The following is an 18336-nucleotide window of genomic DNA, read 5'->3' on the forward strand; positions in this document are numbered from 1 at the left end:
GGTACCAGTCATGATGGGCCATTATTTCTGAGACTGAATATTAGGGAAGACAGTGTGGTAGACAAAGGCACAGAACATCTCCTGGGACAGATTTCAGTCACTATAGTTTTAATGTAGACATCAGTGATTGCCTGTCCTTCACCAAATAGACACTGTAATAATTTCAAATTGCATTTTTCATGTTTCAGCCATCGCTAAAAACTGCAAGCTGCTTTCAAATCAAAAGTCCACCTCCAGCATTAACATTTGACTGGATGGTGTTTAAAAGTGTTCTTGAGCTGCTATATAGAAATCCACACACTTTTAGTGGATGGAAAGATGACATGCTTGTATCTTTTGAGGCAGTGGGTATTATTACTCATTTATCTTAAAGTGAACCCATTTGATCAGCAGAGGTCAGATTCAATTGCAAATTATAGACCCTTCAGGGACAGTGAGCTGAAATTAGTGTGTCTGCACATGGATTCTGCTCTTGTACAATTACCATTATACCCCACTGATGATGATGTACTTCCTCAAAAAGTGCTTCACCTTGGCTTGAGCAGAACACTCTGCTCCCAGAACGACTCCAGCACACAGTACCCTGCAGGGCATAGCAGGGATCTGTGGCTGTCCCTGGAGTCCTGGAGCATACCAGTTTTCCCCACCACTGAGTAACAATACCTGTTCTTGGACAGTTGCACAGGAAATGTGGTAGAGCTTCCAAAGCCTCCAACAGAAAGTAGAATCCCTTTCCTTCTGTGGCTGACCCTGATGTGCAAAATAACTTCTCATGGACTGAAGCAGAAGATACATGACTCTGCTGTGCTCCTTCTGGGTTTTCACTGAGCAAGCCTGGCTTACTGGAGGAAGGAGAATGCTCCATTTAAAAAAAAAAATACAGATTTTTTTCCCTAGCACTAGGTTTTTAGTGCTCTGGGGTCCAGTGATTGTTTTGAAGACAACACAGCTGCTCACCTCTCCCAAAACTAAGCTACATCTTAGAAGTACAGTTTCTACCACATTTTAATTTTGTGATTTTTATTTAAATATTTATTAAACTTCTGATAGTTGCTGTCAGCAGCTTTTTGGTGATACGTTCATGAGACGTGTTTCAGAAAGCAAGTTTACAGCCACTCTCACGTGCAGTGTGAAGAGCCCAAACACCTCACAAATAAGTTATGCATGCACACACAACAGATTCAAAGGTGTCTGCTGATAGCATCTTCACTTTTATCCTGAATGTGTGGTTGAGAGCATGCTGGAAGAGAGATTGATTGCTTTGTGAAACACTGGTGCTGGCAGATCAAATAGTTGCTGGCAGGTTATGGTACTTGAGATTGCCTCCACTTGTACGGGTATTTTTGCTTATAAATAGCAGGTTTGTGCTCACACCCCCTCTTCAGACTTTCCATTCATTTGTTCAATCAGTATAACTGATTAGAAAAGCCTGGGGTTAATGGTCTTTCCCTCCCTTTAGTCCTCCCTCCCCTGTGCCTCTTTTACGAGCACTACTGAAAATGTGACCTCTTCCAGTCCAGGTTTATTCCCAGGCAAGCTGTCTTTGAAGGTCAGTTGAACTTTAGCTGTCCTCTGTCTCCTGATGAGCCTCAGTGGCCAGTGGAGCTTGTGCTGACCTTCCTGTGTGTCTGACTTGTATCTGTCCCTGTCCTTGTGACTTACAGGTTGGCCACTGCCCTTGAGTGATGAAATGTCCTCTTACCTTCCCTGTTCTCCCCTGGCAATTTCTGAGAAGCAATAAAAATGAAAACAAGAAGAGATAGCAAAGTGCAGGTTTTTCTGCAGAAGTAATTTGGTTCAACACTATAATTTCAGGAGTGGACCTTTGCTATTTGCAAAGCTTTGCTATCATAAATTACTACTACTCTAATTTCACACGGTGCTGTCATGGTCTGAAGTCACTGTTATAGAAGAAAATGTGTTTTACCCAGGAAGCACCAGCACACTTCTTAAATCACAATGATCACCTTAACTAAGATAAAAAGCAATCAGTGTCCTAACAAATGGTGTGGGGCATTTGCCATCTCCTGTGCATACTGCGTGTTTGGCTTTCCTGGAAAGATTCCTGACATTATCAGGAAGTTATAATCTCCTGTCTCACTGAAGAATAGCTCTTACTTACGGACCTTCAAGTCCCAGCTTCATGCTTAGCAGAAGGATTGTGGGTCATAGTTGAGGTTTCAAAAATAGATGAATTGCTATTTTGTCCCTTTTTGAGTCCCCTGGACTTGGATTTCTGTGTGCTTAGCTAATCAGTTTCTGTGGATCTCAAGACAACATATCAGGATTTTAAACTTTTCTCATGTTGTTGTATAATATATTTTTACTTAGTAAAGTGAATAAAGTTTATGTGATGCTGGGTTTTTCATTCCCTTATGTTTCTTATCTTTAATCTTCTGCAATGGAAATGCAGAGTGTTAGACTCCATAAAGGTAGAAGGACCAAGGATGCACTTCTTATACAGCTGTAGAGGATTTAAGGCTCAAGGCAAATCATCCTGCAAACCCTTTAGCAGTGATAACTATTTTGTATTACTACTGCATTAATATTGATGCAACATGCATGGAATACATGCATGAAAAATTGTATGTGAACAGAATAATTATACAACAAACTTTAACTCGGGGGCAGTCTATATGATGACTTGGACTTCTTCAGTTTTTTCTGGTATTTCATAGACTCACATAGAATAGCACAGGTTGGAAGGGTTTCAACCTTCCTGCTCTAAGTAGACCCAACTAGAGCAGCTTGCTCAGGTCCTTGCTTAGTCACATTGTCACTTGAGGGATGGCTATTCAGTCTGTCCCAGTGTTTGACCACCATGACACACAGAAAAGGTTTCTCCAATTATCAAATCAAAATTCCCCTTCCTTCAATTTGTGTATATTGAATGCCATCCTCTTCCAGTGCACCTCCAATATGAATTTGGCTCTGTCTTCTCTGTAGTGTGGAAGACATGAAACCCTCCAGGGTTTCCCAAGGGCATGGTCTAAAGAGTTATTAGAAAATTTCCAGCTGACTTCACCAAACTCTGGAATAAACCTCTATTGCAAAATTGGGAGCAGGCATTACTGTTTGGTTGTAGGAAAGGTCTCAGATCACCTGCCGTTCTTGTATGGGTGAGTTCACAGCACTTGGGTACTTTTCTTGCGTTTAGAGATCTTTGGATATGAGCCAGAGCTGTTTGAAAATCCCATTAGTCTAGAGAGTAAGGACATTGTTTGAAAATATTGCTGTGTTGATGTGTTTGTGTTCATTTTGGCAAAAGTTGGCTTGTGTCCTGTCATTTTAGAGGAAAATGAGAAGGAGTTCAGACTTGAACAGACCTGCCTTGAGAATGAGTGTCTTGTCCATGCTCAGCAGTGCCTGTGACTGGGGCTGTCAGTGTGTTCCTGGGCTCTGCTTGAGGTGCTGCAGTGGGTAGATCAGTGTGGTTCCCACCCAACCCACGTGCCTCTGGCTGCCTGCACAGCACAGCACTGGTACCTTGGCGTGCATCGCTTGCTCACTGCTCACAGAAGCCAAGAGTGTGCCCTTTGAGGGATTTTCATGTGTGCATTGACTTCAATCCAGATCTGATAATGGCACAAGCCCCCTTTGAGCCATCACTGAGGTCAAAACAAGAGAAAAACAAAACCAGACACGTTTTCATTAGCTTTTTTAAAAACTTTAAACAACGTGCACGTTATTTCCTGTTTAAAACTACAAAGTTTAGCAGCAAAATACATCTCATCTGCATGTGGTATGGGAGGTGTTGATATCCCCTGCCTACGGCTGTCACTTACACCCACTCCTGCATTGCAAATTGCCTCCCATCAAATGAGCTCGCACAAATATCAGCGTTGTTGCATATGCTGGGGTTTGCAGGATGTATTTCTGCTTCCCTGCTGTTCATCTTGCAAATACCCTTTTCAGTCCCAGCTGTTATTTTCAGGAACTGACAAGTGGGTTTCTGTAAATTAATCAAATTTATTCTGAACATGGATGTAACCTTTCATCAAAAGACAATGAAAAGGCAAGAAATACGTAGCAGAACACATCTCTCAGCCCGTGTCAAATCTGGCTTGTCAGCACAGAGAGATTTTAAGGAAGAGGTAAAATAGCAAGAAAATTCTTTCTTGATTGCTCCTCCTGTGCTCAGTTAGAGGGTAACGTAGGTCTGAGATTTGGGAGGAGGCATTAGAAAAGGGGGTTAAACAAACCACTTACTGTAGACATAAACTTACTGCCTTCACAGTGGTCTCTGGAAAGACATATGGATACTTGCTGCAGTGGAATATGATGGCAGTTTATAATTTGTTTGCTAAACAGGGAATGTAATTAAAATGTCCCTTTTGAGGTAACAAAAATATAAGAGTAAACCAGGAGTATTCAGAGTAGACCAAGGCATCTAATTCAATTATCTATGTCACAGATTGAAAGTATTTTTTCATCCATTCCTGACAGCCTGAAGTAGATGAATAACTGAAATTCAAAGAAAAACCTATTGAAAAGGAGACCTGGCGGATGGCAGAGAAAAGGTCCAAACAGTTTGTAAAAGACTTTATATCCACTGAGATGTCTATTGTCTTTACAGCAACTGATTATGTGTAAAAACTGTTCAAGGTTTGGAAGCTGTGATACCCATTGGAGGGGACAGGGGTCCCCATCACTTCAGGCACAACAATCTGGCTCCTTTCAAGCACTGCTGTCTACCAAGGGAATTACTCCTTAAGGGTACATTGTGAGCAGTGGCCAGAAAAGCAGCAGGAGCAGAGCTGCCACACAGGTGGTGCTGAGCTTGTGTCAGTGCTTGCAGCCAGTCCTTGGCACCACAGATCTGGTCCCAAAGCAAAGCCTGGCACTGCACAGGCATGGGAGGCAGCCGGAGCTCAGGCATGTCCTCGTGCCGTGGGGTCTGGCGTGTCCCAGCCCTGCGTGTGTCCTGCACTGCAGTGTGGATGTGTCAGCCAAAGGCTGATGCCCGAGTCTCCCTGTAGCTGCTGGAGTTCAGCAGCTGTTCTTGCACACGTTTTGTCTGCCCCCACATTGCTGTCTGTTGCCACTGTGTGTGTCACAGCAGCACTTGCCACCCCAGCAGAGACTGCAGTGTCCGTGTGGAAACACAGAGCACTTAACCTGAGTCTGCGGGGGAAGTCTGTGTCTGAGCCAGTCGTGAACACAGGTCTCCTCTGGTGCCATCCCAAGCCCAGCCATCATGCTGTTATACACAACAAAATTAGATTTCATCCCTGCAGCACATGAAATGTTTTCTGAATTTGGAAAGGTAAACCAAAGACACGCATACAGGAAAAAGTGGTGTTTCCATTTAAAGGGGTGAGTAAATGAGGAGCAAAGAGGTTTAGAGTAGCAAAAATGATTCTTCACTGCACTTGGGTTATTTTCTTAGAAAAATGTTCTCCCTTTTCAAGTTTGTGCTTTAAGACTTTGATCTAGGGGCACAGTATGTCTAGGAAACAAAAAAATCAAGTTTTCTTCTGGCAAAAACATTTATAGCTTCATTGGCTTGAAGTGGAATTTTTCCTGGGAATGTAAGCGGTGACCCCAGTGACACATAGAGGGAACACTGGTACCTGTTGATTGGAGGTACTTGAGCAGTGCCCAGAACACCAGAAAAATATCTGCTGATTCATTTTGTTGTAGAGTACTGATTTTTCTGTAGTTCATCTGGAGTTGATCTAACAATTCTGACTTTGAAAAAGGGTTGAGTTTGAAAAGTTTTTTAGAGTGGATGGTGATTTTATTTCTCTGCAACACTGATTACAATTTAATGCACTTTAAATTGTACAAGTGCAAGTGGGAACTGGAGTGAAGAAACTGTAGTTCAAGTGCCAGAATTCTGCAAAATTCTGGCTAAGGAACTGACCCTAATCATTATCTAAAACCATGCATGTAAAATGTATCTCAAATGGTATTTAAATTTACTCTTACACAGGTATTTCATGTTATCTTTATGTCAGATATTTAAACCTTTAAAAACCTTTAAAACATGAACAAATCTTTCACTTAGCTGCCCACAAGCAGCATGTTTTTTGCTTTTGATTTGTAATTTGCTATTGTACCCATGCTTGGTATAACAGTTGTTGATCTGGATTAATTTCTCATGTGGATTTGTGATGAATGGGCCCTGTAGGCTAATGGTATATCTCTTCTTCCTTTGTAAAATCTGCTATTACCATTTACAGGACAGCATGTTCTCTTTGACACCTTCCAGAAGTGCCAACTGCCTGTTGAACAGCATGGCATCAGCTGTTACAGTCTGATTCAAACCCTACAAAATAAGGGAACAGTGATGCAATTCAAGGTTTTTAAGGAAAGGCAGTATCTTTTATTAGATCAGCTGTTACAGTTGGGAAAAAACAGACAGGCTTTCAAGCACACAGATCCTTCTTCAGGTCTGAAATAGCAGCAGTGTTGCTTACACCAGCATTCCTCATCAGTGAGGCAGCTATGGTCCCAGTAAGGTTTAAAAACTGCTGAAAACTGTGTGTATTGCATGGCCCTTCTCACTGGGGAGGGCTTCAGAGCAGGACACAAGCAAATATCATTCCCCTCCTCACCTCTTCCCAGGACACACCCTACAAACAAGGGATACATCCTGCAAGCAGGGGTAGTGTAAGGTCACTTACTCTTGAGAAAAATCTTCAATACCTTATGACTAAGCCACATCTCCACAGTCACCCTGCTGTTGGGGAGGACTGGGGCAAAGCTGTGGGCTTCACAGTGCGGGTCATTAACTTCAGGATTCATGCTGGAAATTCTGTCTCCTAATATTTACAGCTGTCCAGCAAAGAGTTGTGGGACCAGCTGACAAAATCAGTTTTATTCTCTTTCTTGTAATTGCTTGTGTTTCCCAAAGTTTCTGTAGTCACTGTTGACTGACCAGCCACCTGATGACAAAACTTAAATTGTGATTGAAAATTCTACAGAGGCAGGATGGTTCTACAGAAAAGCTGTGAACAGCTTCCCACAGTCTTTAGATTGCTTGTGATACCAGAGATTTCATATTTATCTTCCTTCTTCTTTTCTGGAAATCTTCAAAAGTATGTACTAAAGTCTTTCTAGTTAACGAGCACAGGTGAGGTGGTCCAAATTAAACATTAACATTTACTGAATGTTAATATTAACTGTGACACTCATTTCTGTATTCCCACGCTAGGAACTGGGTGTTAACTCTAGTTCATAGCTGTGGTATTAAGAAACTGAGGATGCTTTTTGCTCATGTGAATATTTTCATGGTACCTGGACTGTGAGAACTCTGGATTTTGCATTCTTTCTTGAGTGTAATAATGTGTGTGTTAATTATGTGGCTTCTCTATTCAGCCCTGTTCAAAAATGAAAGATTGCATTTCAAGAAACTGTCACCACAAGAAAATTGTAAATAAGTATTAGTGCTGCTGTAGAAATTGAAAGGACAAACTGTTTTTGACTTCAAGAGACTTGAACAACCAACGAGCAAGTAATGCTGTAAACAGGTATATGATTATTGGAAAAGCTTCGTTCAGAGGGAGAAATACATCTTAAAAATCACACGAGCCAAAAATCTTAGTTTAAGATATGCTTTTAGACATTGGTGTTCTGAGGAAAAGGTGTGTTACATCTTGAAAGCCCTTAAAAGTTTAGAAATTTGTGGGAGCGTGTCTTTGTATAAAATATAAGTGTTTCAAATGTGGTTCTGAATTATCATACCTGGGTGTGCCATTCCCAGCCTGGCCAAACTTTGATCCCTTTTGTATGTTTCTCCAGCTAACAATGTGCCCAGTGATACATGCCTGTGGCAAGTAGGCTGGCATCACCACAGAGCAGCACAGACAGCTGCTTCTCTGTCCCAGGAGAGGTTTTAGTAGAGGAGTCATGAAGACAAGCAGATTCTCTGGTGAATTTCAGAATTTCTTTCATGCCTTTTAGTATCCAGCCAAGATGTTTGTGTTTGAAGGCATGGCTGTCCATTACTGTGAACTAGTGTTTCTTTTTATTTATGTGCCCTAAAAGAAAAATGATTTGTCAGTTAAAGAGCTTCAGTCTTACTTGAAACAAAGGTCCTTTCATATTCCTAACTATTTTAAGACATTTGTATGCTGCCAGAGTAGAAGAAGTGAAATCCAGGATCCATACATATAGTCCCCATTACAATAATTGTGTTGCCATGTGGACATCACACATCTAACCTGCAAAATATTCCACATCTGAATTCTGCAGCCTGTAAAGGGCTCTGATGCTCTGGTCTTTAGACATCTTTGGCAGAAAGGTTTTAAATGTGAAGGCACATCCATCCCAGAGTCAGTGCTTGATATCAACCCCACATTTAGGGTGGATCTCTTTATAAAGGCATTTCTAAAATGGGGAGAATGGTATGAAGGAAGGACAAGCAAAAAAAAAAAAAAGTAAACTGCTGAGGAAAAAAGCATCTACTCCCAAACCACTACTTTTTGCTATCTATAACTCTTCTTTAATAGTGATGATGTTGCAGCCTTTTTAAACAGAAACAGCAGCAGCAGTGTGCAGGACTCAGGTTAATGTGCCAGCTACTCATGAATGGTGCACATTATAAATATACATTTAAGGTCCTTTCATGCATACCACAGCTAACTAGCAGCCAGCTCCACCTCAGTGTTCTTCCAATACTGCATTTATGGAGTAGCCTGTACTAAAGGAAGGCTGGAAATGGCAGTGCTAAAGGTAGCAGCAGATGACTTCGCATGTTATTCCATTTCTGCTGCATCTGATTATAAATTCAGGTGGGAGATGTCAAAAAGCCAGAGAAGTAAAACTCTCTTGTGTTCATTTTCTCATCCGGAATTTGACATATATGTCTCATCTGGCTTTGCATGGTGGTAGTTTGTCTCTTGTTTCACTGAGACTTTCCTCTTTTCCAGGTGCCAGGAGACAATGAGAAGCACTGGAAGCCAGTGTTAGTAGTTTTGACAGAGAAAGACCTGTTAATATATGAGAGCATGCCACGGATGAAGGAAGCCTGGTTCAGTCCTGTGCATACCTACCCCCTGCTCGCCACCAGGTACCTTTGCTTTATTATCATGACAGCTCAGGAGCAGCGGGAACAGCTGAGTCAGCCAGGAATGGGTAGAGCTGGTACACAGCTTGAGTCAGACTTGAAATGTTGTGGTTGGAAAAGCAGGTTCTTCTTCAGTGGGCTGATGTACTGAGCTTAACTCTTCTTTCCTCCACCATTTCAAGTTCTGGCTGAGGCTGATGACCAGAAGCTCAATGGGATTTTGGCTGTGGCCACTTGGCCTGGATGCAGAGGCAGGAGTGCTGAAAAAGCCAAGAGCTCAGTCTCCTGAGATGCCTATCTCAGTGTGCAGACCTGTGAGCTTGGCAGAAACACTCTGACTTCCAGTTCCTCCAGGCTAAAACAAAGTGAACTTGTTGCCCTGAGTTGAGGTGTGGCAGTTCTGCACCACCAGTTTGGGCCTTTTGGAGGGTTCCACATGTGTTGGAAACACTTCCAACACAGCTTCTATTCCTGCTCTAGCAAATTAATTCCTGGATTTTTTTAGCTTAAAATGGTAAGCTTGGAAGACACATTCTTGAATCTAGGTTGGAAATAAGCATTTGCATTATTTTGAAGGTATCCATTAGCACTAATTTAGAGAGAGCTTTCCCATGGTTGCCTTTATGCAGTGGAAACTGTCTGTGCTTCTTGGTGTGAATCTTAATCATGTTTCTCTGCCAGTATGGTCAAAGGGCTTGAGAAAGAGCTGTTGTTCCTTGTTACAGCCTTGCTACAGGCCTCTATTATACCATTTTCAATGAGTTCTCATTCAGAAGGGCTGGTTGCCCCAGCCAGAAGCAGTGGGTCTCTTACTGCACTCTCATTAGTTTATTTTTGTTCTCTGTCTCTCCTCAAATGAACTGACGCTTTGCTACCAAGTCATTATATTAAAAAAATAAAAATTGACCTCACTGATTTACACTGATGACTGGTTGTCCCAGTCTAACTGCGTGTGATGGGGCTTTCAGACTTGCTGGGAAGCCACCATCTGACTCCCCCTTTGTTACCCTAGCACGGGGTGGGAGGCACCAGCTGTGCAGCTTGCAGCCTGCTGCATGGTGTGGTGCTGGATGTTGACATTTCTAGGTGACAAGTCCCAGTGAAAGCTGGGTGAGGTGTTGCAGCCTGTGTCCAGCTGTGTCACTACGCCTTAGAGTTTGAGAGGCAATAGCACCCCAGCAGAAGGTGATGCATTTCCTCCCCTATTTGGGGAGGGTTCATTTTCACATGAGCTCAAATCCTCCTTGAAGTGACTGGGTACTTGTAGTGCAGCCTGCCCCTTCCTGGCCACGTGTTGGTTTGTGTAAAGACAACTCCTTGCTGAGTATTGACAGCTCCCATCATCAGTGAGACCAGTTTAATCATCAGACAATCTAAGGCCACATCTTGGGGCCTGCTACCTAATTATTTTTTCTCAAGAGGTCACACTGGATAGCAGACAGACTTGCCTTGGGTGGGGAAGGCCATCTCCTTGTCTGATGGGATACCTTCCTGAGTGGAAAAACATTGGTCTTCATGCTGGAAGGGAATGAGAGGTTGCACAGCACGTGTGTCAGGCTGCTGAAGGGTCTTTAGATGCTGGGAAGAAAGAAAGCCAGGATGGTCTGTAAGAAAGCCAGGGTGCAGTTCAAAAAGGACAGGTGCAAAGTTCAGTGCTGGGGAATAATCACCTCTGCTATTTTGGGGTGGAATGTGAGCAACAAAGTAGTTGCTCTACGAGGAAGCAGCTGAGCACCGTGCTAACATTGCTTCAATCTAAGGTGCTGTGTTTTTAAGAGGGGAAAATGAAAACAATCATCTTGGGTTATAGCAGAAATGTTACATTTTGAGCAGATATAGTAATCATATCTCTACAGTGAATGAGTAAAGCCCATGTTCATGAGAGGCATGACACTTCCAAAAAGATGCCAGGTAACTGTGAAAGATCTAGAAGAAAGCAATGCAAATATATAATGTAGAAACACTATCAAGAGGGGAATACTTAAGAAACCTTAGTAGCTTAACTTAGAGAAGTCCATGTAAAACATGTCAAGAGTTTTCAGATATGAAGATAAGACACAAGGAGTGTGTATCTTTTCTAGATCCCTCCTGAACACAACAGGACATAGCTGACTGCACTTGTGGCAGGGAATTGGTGAGGTACTGGTTTAGATTCTTTGGGAAATGTTTGGGGACATGGAAGAATGGGTGACACACATCACAGTTAGCTCTGCTGTGTGAAGGAGGATGTGCTGAGTGACCTCCTGACAACCATTCCAGCCCTATTTCTGCAATTTCTTACTACTATCACTGAATGGAACACCCAGATAAAAAGACAGCAGCTATACAGAATTTAGTGTTCAGAATGGGAGTCACAATGTGATAAATACACATATACAGCAAATTCCATAAATGGACAGATTCCCTAAATCATTACACTTCCTGTTTTGGATGATTTTAATTAAAACCCTGCAGGGTCCTGCTTGTATGATCTGCCACACTGAGTAGAGTTATAGCAAAAAAACACATCAGGTTTTCTGTTGGTATTGACTGCTGTGTTCATTCTCGGTCAGTGATTCCGCTCCTCGTGATGAGTTTTTTAATCCCCTCTGTGCATTGATCAGAGCAATTTAGAACTTTTCACCTGGAAAGTTTGCAGAGCACATGTTGTAATCTTAGCTGCTCCCATCTTTCAGATTTTTATGAGTCCTTGGGAAAACATTTTTGCTTAGCTAATGCATATTTGGAAAGCTGCTGAAACTGGAAAACTTCAGTGCCAGATACTGTACAGAGTCATGCTTAATCTACCCAAGACATAATGAGCAGAGAAAATTGGAAAGTTGTAGAAGGATTACAATCTTCTCACAGTCCTTTAACAGCAAAATTTCAACATGCCCTTCTTGTTTGTTGGTAAGTTTGCCTACAACCTATGGATGTCATTAAGACCTAAAAATATTTTCCAGCTTTGCTTGGAATATAAATAATAGCTCAAATAAATCTGAGATCAGATTTAAGGCAGGGCAGCTGGCACGCAGCCCTGACTCCAAGGACCTTTTTGTCATAATCTGTTTCAGTGTTGCCTTATGCCTGAATAACAGTGCCTCTCTCTAGCATGGGAATGGGGCTTAAGTAATTACATCTTGTATGTTTGCAATCAAATTCCATTATCTATCATAGCTAGATATGAAAGGAGAAAAAAAAAAGCAGCCTATGTTGGGCTCTGATTAAAGATCAGGTAAGAAGCTTCTGTGAACAGCCGAGGTGTGAAACCAGAAAGTGTTAAAGCAGTTTGATAGCTAATGACATGGAAAACAGGGGGAAGGAGTTTGGGCACTGATCAGTCATCCAGGCAGGTGGGCAGGCGAGAGGCAGAAAGCACTGGGTGCCCTGAGAGCCCCAGGAAGGTGTCTGAGGTGCTGTGTGAATTGTCTGCTTGTCTCCCCAAGGAGGTGAGGGGGGCTGTGGGTGCCTCGGTGCAGATGAATTCGGAGATCGGTTTCCAAGGAGCCATTCCAGGGCAGGGTAAGTCAGGGTGCCACAGGAAAGGTCAGATGGCGGTGATGTTCTAACCAGCAGAGCTGCACAAGTGTTGATGCACTTGTACGTGGTCTCTTCTGAGCTAAATCTCAAGTGAGCAGCTGAAGGCTTCCTTTGAATGTCAGTGCTGGTTTCACTGTCCTTTCTGAAGAGACCATTGGATCTGGCCGTGAATTGCTGAAACTCTTCCCATGGCATTAGGATGAGCCGCAGGTCCCGGTGCATGTCATCCTGCACCAGCACTTCATGTTAGACCATTTCTTGCTGTCACACGTTTGCAAAGAACAAGGTTAAAAAGGTCCCCGAAATATAGAGGGACAAGGGAGAAATGAGAGCGGATGAGAAGTGTCTCCGGGGCTCCCGGAGGATGCCGAGGGTTGCGTTTTGCAGCCGCCGCGTTCCGTGCGAGCTCAGCCTTCTCCTGCCCTCTCGCGGCTGTGCCTGTGCCGGGAGCGGCGCTCGGGGCTCCGCTGCCGCAGATACCCCCAGAAACATCCACGGAGCACAGGAACCTTCAAGGGCTTGAATATCACCAGATCCGGGCCTGGGGTGCTGCTTCGGCTCTGGGGTGCAGCACACACCCCGCACACAGCCCCTCCCTGCAGTCAGGGTGATGGGAGACGGGAGAGAGGGGAAGCCTTCTGTCAGCTGTCTGAGGCTGATTTTTGCCTTTTGAAGTATCTCTGTGTCTTTAGGATAAAACACCTTCTATTTAGATGAAATGGCCCACGTTAATGCAACTTTATTAAGGCATGGGAATCCTTTGATCTGTACCCAAGTACTGCAGTACTGACAGCTGATACATAAATGCTATCAAATGTCCTTCTGCATGTTTGTCTAGTTCCTGTTTAAGTGCATGACTTTCCAAAGCATCATCTGGAGTTGCTTGAAGGAACAGCATCTTTAAATAGTGAAACTGGATTTTTAATAATGAGGAGATAATGAGAAAAGGCTGGCAAGAATCAATGTTCATGTTGGATATGTTCACATAACTTAATTTGTAAAGTACATCTTCATTCTATCCATATGCTGAAAAACCTACAATACAGTGCTATGGATACAGCATGAAGGTGTGGGGGAGTGGGTGCTGGTGCTGTGTGTTTTGGAAGGAAATCAAACATTGGAACCATCTGTTTGTTATGTACTCAGGAACATAAGTAATAGAAAACTATTTTTAGTACAGCTGATGAGCGCTGCATAAAGGAGATGACCCAGGAAAAAGGTGGATTAGTTCTATTTCTAATGACAAACTCAATGTGATTTTCCAGGCTGCTTTTCCACAGCCCCGTAGCCGAAGGCAGCATGAGAGCAGTGGCTGTGCCTGGGTGACCAGCCAGGGACAGACAGCAGCAGATGTCACTGGAGATTTCAGTTCCCTAATTCCTGCCTTAGTTATCAAGATGTAGCTTCCCTCAGAGTTTGCACCCTCTCACACCAAATGAAAGGGAATTGAAATTTTTGGGCTGTTTGTTTGCCATTCAGTCCCTGACTACGAAATCTCCTCTAGTACAGATAGGAGGCTCTGAATATCAAAGCTGAGTGGGGAATTAACTCAGCCTTTCTAGAGAGAAAAAAAGCCCTTCTCATCCTGCCCAGGTACAGGGCAGAGCATCTCTGACCAGGATATTCTGTATCTCCCTTCCCAGAAGCTCTTGGGACCATAAAATCAAGGGGGATGCTCAAAAGCAAAAGAAAGTTCCCATGAACTTGAGCATGAGCAAATCTTGCAAACCTTCTAGTGGGATATGAAAGAGGGGTGCATCTCTTTGCCACAATGTGCATCCCAAATGTCAGCACAGACTGTCAGGGAATTGGAGAAAATTTCAGATGCCCTGTGGCTGGTGTTTCAATAATTGAAAAGCTAAAGTGTGTTTTTTCTTTCTTTTCTACTAAAAAAATCCTGTTTGGTGGCATACCCAAACAGTGTCAGCTAACAGGCAACTGTTCTTGTTGATAAGAAACAATAATTTGAGGAGAAATTAGTATTCAGTAGATTAGTTTAATCTAATGTTTTTATCCTGTAGCACAAGTGTTCCACTACCATGCCACATACTTTATAGACTACTATGAAATATATTGTTTGCCTGTAGAAAGAAAAAACAGAAGGCACAAGATAGAAATAAGCTTTTCAGACAAATTTCATTTTTTGATTGCCTCTCAGGGTTGGTCTCTGAATCTCAGAGTGATGAGCTCCCCATGATTCTTCTTTTCAGATGAATCAGTGTTGTGTCCTTGAGTGAATTCTGTGTTGACTGTCCATACTTTTAGAGAGGAAAAAAAACAACATAAAAGGGCAGATTTAAGGAAGAATTAATTTTTATGAGGTATTGATTTTCTCACTCAAAAAATATTCCCTGCAATTTTTGTTTGCCCACATGAATAAACCTTCCCTGGCCACAGGAGATCAGCTGTTGATGCTGGGCAAAAAAATGTTAATTGCAGACAAATATGAGAGAATTTCAGATTACAAGTAGCTGCAACATTTTGCATTTTACAGGTTCCTTATGGGAAAAGTACAAGACAGTACTTTGGCATCTACATATTTTACAGAGCTTCATACTTTAGTCAACACTGTTTATCACTGAATTTGACAGCAGATGTTTATGCTTTAGAGCAAATGCTGCTTCACAGTGGAAGCTGGATTCAGGTGCCTCATCTGAGCCAGCACTTGTATCTGTGGACCAGATTCCATCACCACAGACCAGTCAGGGATTTCTCTCAGTTCCTCATCCAAAGGGATGTTTTGTTCAATTCATTAAGTAATTTTGGGACATCCATGTCATCACCTGTGTGTCCAGATGCTTCTGTGCTCACTGCCTTGGATCATCACTCTTCTGAGAGAAAATAGAGGGGATTTGAGTTCTCATGCTGCCAACCAGAGCAGAGCTGCGCTCAGGTGGGGATTTTGGTGCAGTGCACTGTTAGAATTTCCTGATGTGTTTCCAAATCCAATTGCAGGTTGGTTCATTCTGGGCCAGGAAAAGGCTCACCGAAGTCAGGGGTGGATTTGTCTTTTGCAACCCGTACTGGTACAAGACAAGGGATTGAAACTCATCTGTTCAGGACTGAGACCAGTCGAGACCTCTCATTGTGGACAAGGAGTGTAGTGCAGGGCTGCCACAATTCTGCAGAGCTCATCACAGAAATCACCACATGTGAGTAACACCTGCAGCCCCACCATTCCCACACCTCCACACCCTCCGGCAGTTCAAGTTCCTTCTGCTAGAGGTTATTTGTTTTATAAATATGCATGTTTAGGATTCTACTTGTTTAAAATACTGTCAAGTTCTGAGCCAGTCCCAGCTGCTATTGTACCTGTGTTCAGTGACACGCTCATTGTCATGCTGACTTTTGGGTTTGTTTTCAGCATGTTGTTTCAGAAACAAATCTGTAGTCAGCCATGTAGGCCTTCATGTCACAGACAAGTGACTGCCAGAAAAGACAGAAAAAGACACAGAAAAGAGCGTATTTCTGAGATTTAGGAAACTCTTGCTAGCCTAGCAGGAGCTTCTCCTGCAGAGGGAGAAGGCAGAAGGGACCTGCAAATTCACAAGTATGAACTGGTCATTTATTCACCCAGCTCTACATACTAGAGTAAAAAAACCACAAACCAGTCTAATAACTACATTTTGATGGGTATTAATTCCCTTCCCTGAACATCAGGGTGTCACTTCTTAGTGCTTCTGTACATGCAAAATCAATTGCAATAAAAGAACTTGGCTGCAGATGCTCTGGAGTGAAGCCCTGTTTGGCCAGGTAGCTGCAAGCCTGGTGTGGCTCTGGGCTTTGAGGCTGGGCCTTTCTCCTGAGTGTCCCCAGGCTTTGGAGTACTTCCCCTGTTAGTCCTACAATTGGCAGGGCTGTTAATGTTAAATTTTATCTCCACTCATTTCCTAAAAGTCTGAGAGCAGGAGCCAAAGCACAAATGCAGCCGTGCTGAAGGGCAGTTCTTGTTTCTCAAAGCTCAGGTAGAGCCACGTGGCTGTGTCAGCTGGCAGCCCCAGCCCCCACAGGGAGCTCAGGATGGTTGATGTGCAAACCAGAGAACTCAGGGGGAAGCAGCTGGAGAACAGGTCCATCTCCTCGGTACTGTGACAGAGATGCCATTCTTTCCAAAAGAAGGGCATCAGCCCCTTCTCTTATCACCATGCTTTTATCCCACTGCCAAGGATCCTTCTTGGTAGAATTGCTCCAAGAAAGTGGTGGAATAGTAAATTTGGGATGTGAACTCCAAAACTCTTAATTCTTTAATTTGGATCATGGCCTCTTTCAGAGCTGAGTGGAAGATGCAGATTTTCTGCTGCAGGAGCTATTATACACAATTACCTGGGCCCTTTTTCAATTACCACGACACTAAGGAGGACTCAGAAGTGTCTTCATCTTTGTCAAAATACTTTAGAGAAATCCTCTACAGGTCCTAATTTTCTCATGTATCGTGTGCCATGTTTATTGATTCTGGCTGTGTCTGTCAGATGCAAGAAGAGTAGTTGTGACTTTGTCAAGGTTTGGAAGGAGGAAACACAGGTCTGAGCCTTCTTAAATTTCAGTACACTGTTTTTTGTCAGCATGTGGATGTATGATGCAACATGAAAAACTGCTTTTAAGACTGTGAGAGACTAAATTTTGATTTCTTCTCCAGCTTGCACATACAAAAGCCAGGAGTGCCGCTTGACCATCCATTATGAACATGGATTCTCCCTTACAACCGAACCACAAGATGGTGCCTTCTCCAAGATAATTGCACAATATCCCTATGAAAAACTGAAAATGTCCTCAGATGATGGGATAAGAATGCTTTATTTAGACTTTGGAGAAAAAGATGGAGAAATAGTAAGTATTACTGCATTTAGCAAAGGGATGCATGTTACCATCTCTTTGATTGTCCTAAAGGCTATGGGCGTGGAGAAGCACTAATTGAAGTTGGACTAGATGAGCCCTGTAGGCCTCTTCCAACTGAAATACTTCATTCCATTCTGTTCCATTCTAACAGCTGGCCAGTGCCAGGTTCCAGTACCAATATTTAGACACTTTTCTTTCTAGCACAGCATGATGATCAGGCTTTAGAAGGCGATAAACTAAAAAGACAGTTAAAATTGTAAAACCATACAAAGAGAGCTGAAAGATTTGTCATACTTAAGAACAAACTGTGCCTCTAAATAGCCAGATGTTAAAATTCTTTTATATATCCATTTCACTTTTTTAAATAATTGAGGGTGAAAGAAAAATGAGACCTAATTAATTCCACTGTACACATAGGGACTTCATGTTTTGACAACAAGCTATGTTTTAGGTGTTTCTGAACATGTAGTTGCTGAAAAAAAAAGCTACAGATGTTGTGAAAGCTGTCTGCATAGGGCTCTAAGCTGTCACAATGCCTAAAGATAAGGCACACGTTCCAATGAGCGGTTTAAATCCATTAATTATGAATGTAAACATGGTCTTTCCTCATAGATTTTTTTAGCTGTTCCTAAACATGGTGGGTGCTGAATTCTAAACATCATCTTTGTTAACATATACTCTGCAAACTGCTCATTTTGGTCAGACTTCTGAAGAGAATTTCTTCCTAGCTGTCAATACACTTGATTCATGACTGCTGGAAAGGTGTTATGAACAAGTGTTTGAGATTGCTTAAAAAATCACCAGCAAGGGCATCAGCAGAAACCAGATTTAATATTTAGCGGCAGCATGACAGAGTTTGTTGGTATGATTCCCTCTACTGCCTACAGGACAATTAAGGCACACCAAGGAAACAAACCAACAATAAAACCAGACAATCAAAATCCAGGCAATCAAAACAGAAATTAACT

The 18336-nt window shown here is 42.6% G+C and overlaps 1 protein-coding gene across 1 annotated transcript in view; it reads left to right on the top strand.

Annotated features, from left to right (window-relative positions):
• The window catches only part of SNTB1 (syntrophin beta 1), a 112475-nt gene that overhangs the window by 89180 nt on the left and 4959 nt on the right, over positions 1-18336 (top strand). Inside the window, exons 4-6 of the mRNA XM_086879599.1 lie at positions 8877-9016; positions 15488-15684; positions 17169-17359. Coding sequence (XP_086735725.1) covers positions 8877-9016; positions 15488-15684; positions 17169-17359 — 528 coding nt within the window. The remainder of the gene's footprint in view (positions 1-8876; positions 9017-15487; positions 15685-17168; positions 17360-18336) is intronic.

Source organism: Cyanistes caeruleus, chromosome 1, assembly GCF_971803275.1.
Source record: "Cyanistes caeruleus chromosome 1, bCyaCae1.hap1.1, whole genome shotgun sequence".
NCBI classification, from domain to species: domain Eukaryota; kingdom Metazoa; phylum Chordata; class Aves; order Passeriformes; family Paridae; genus Cyanistes; species Cyanistes caeruleus.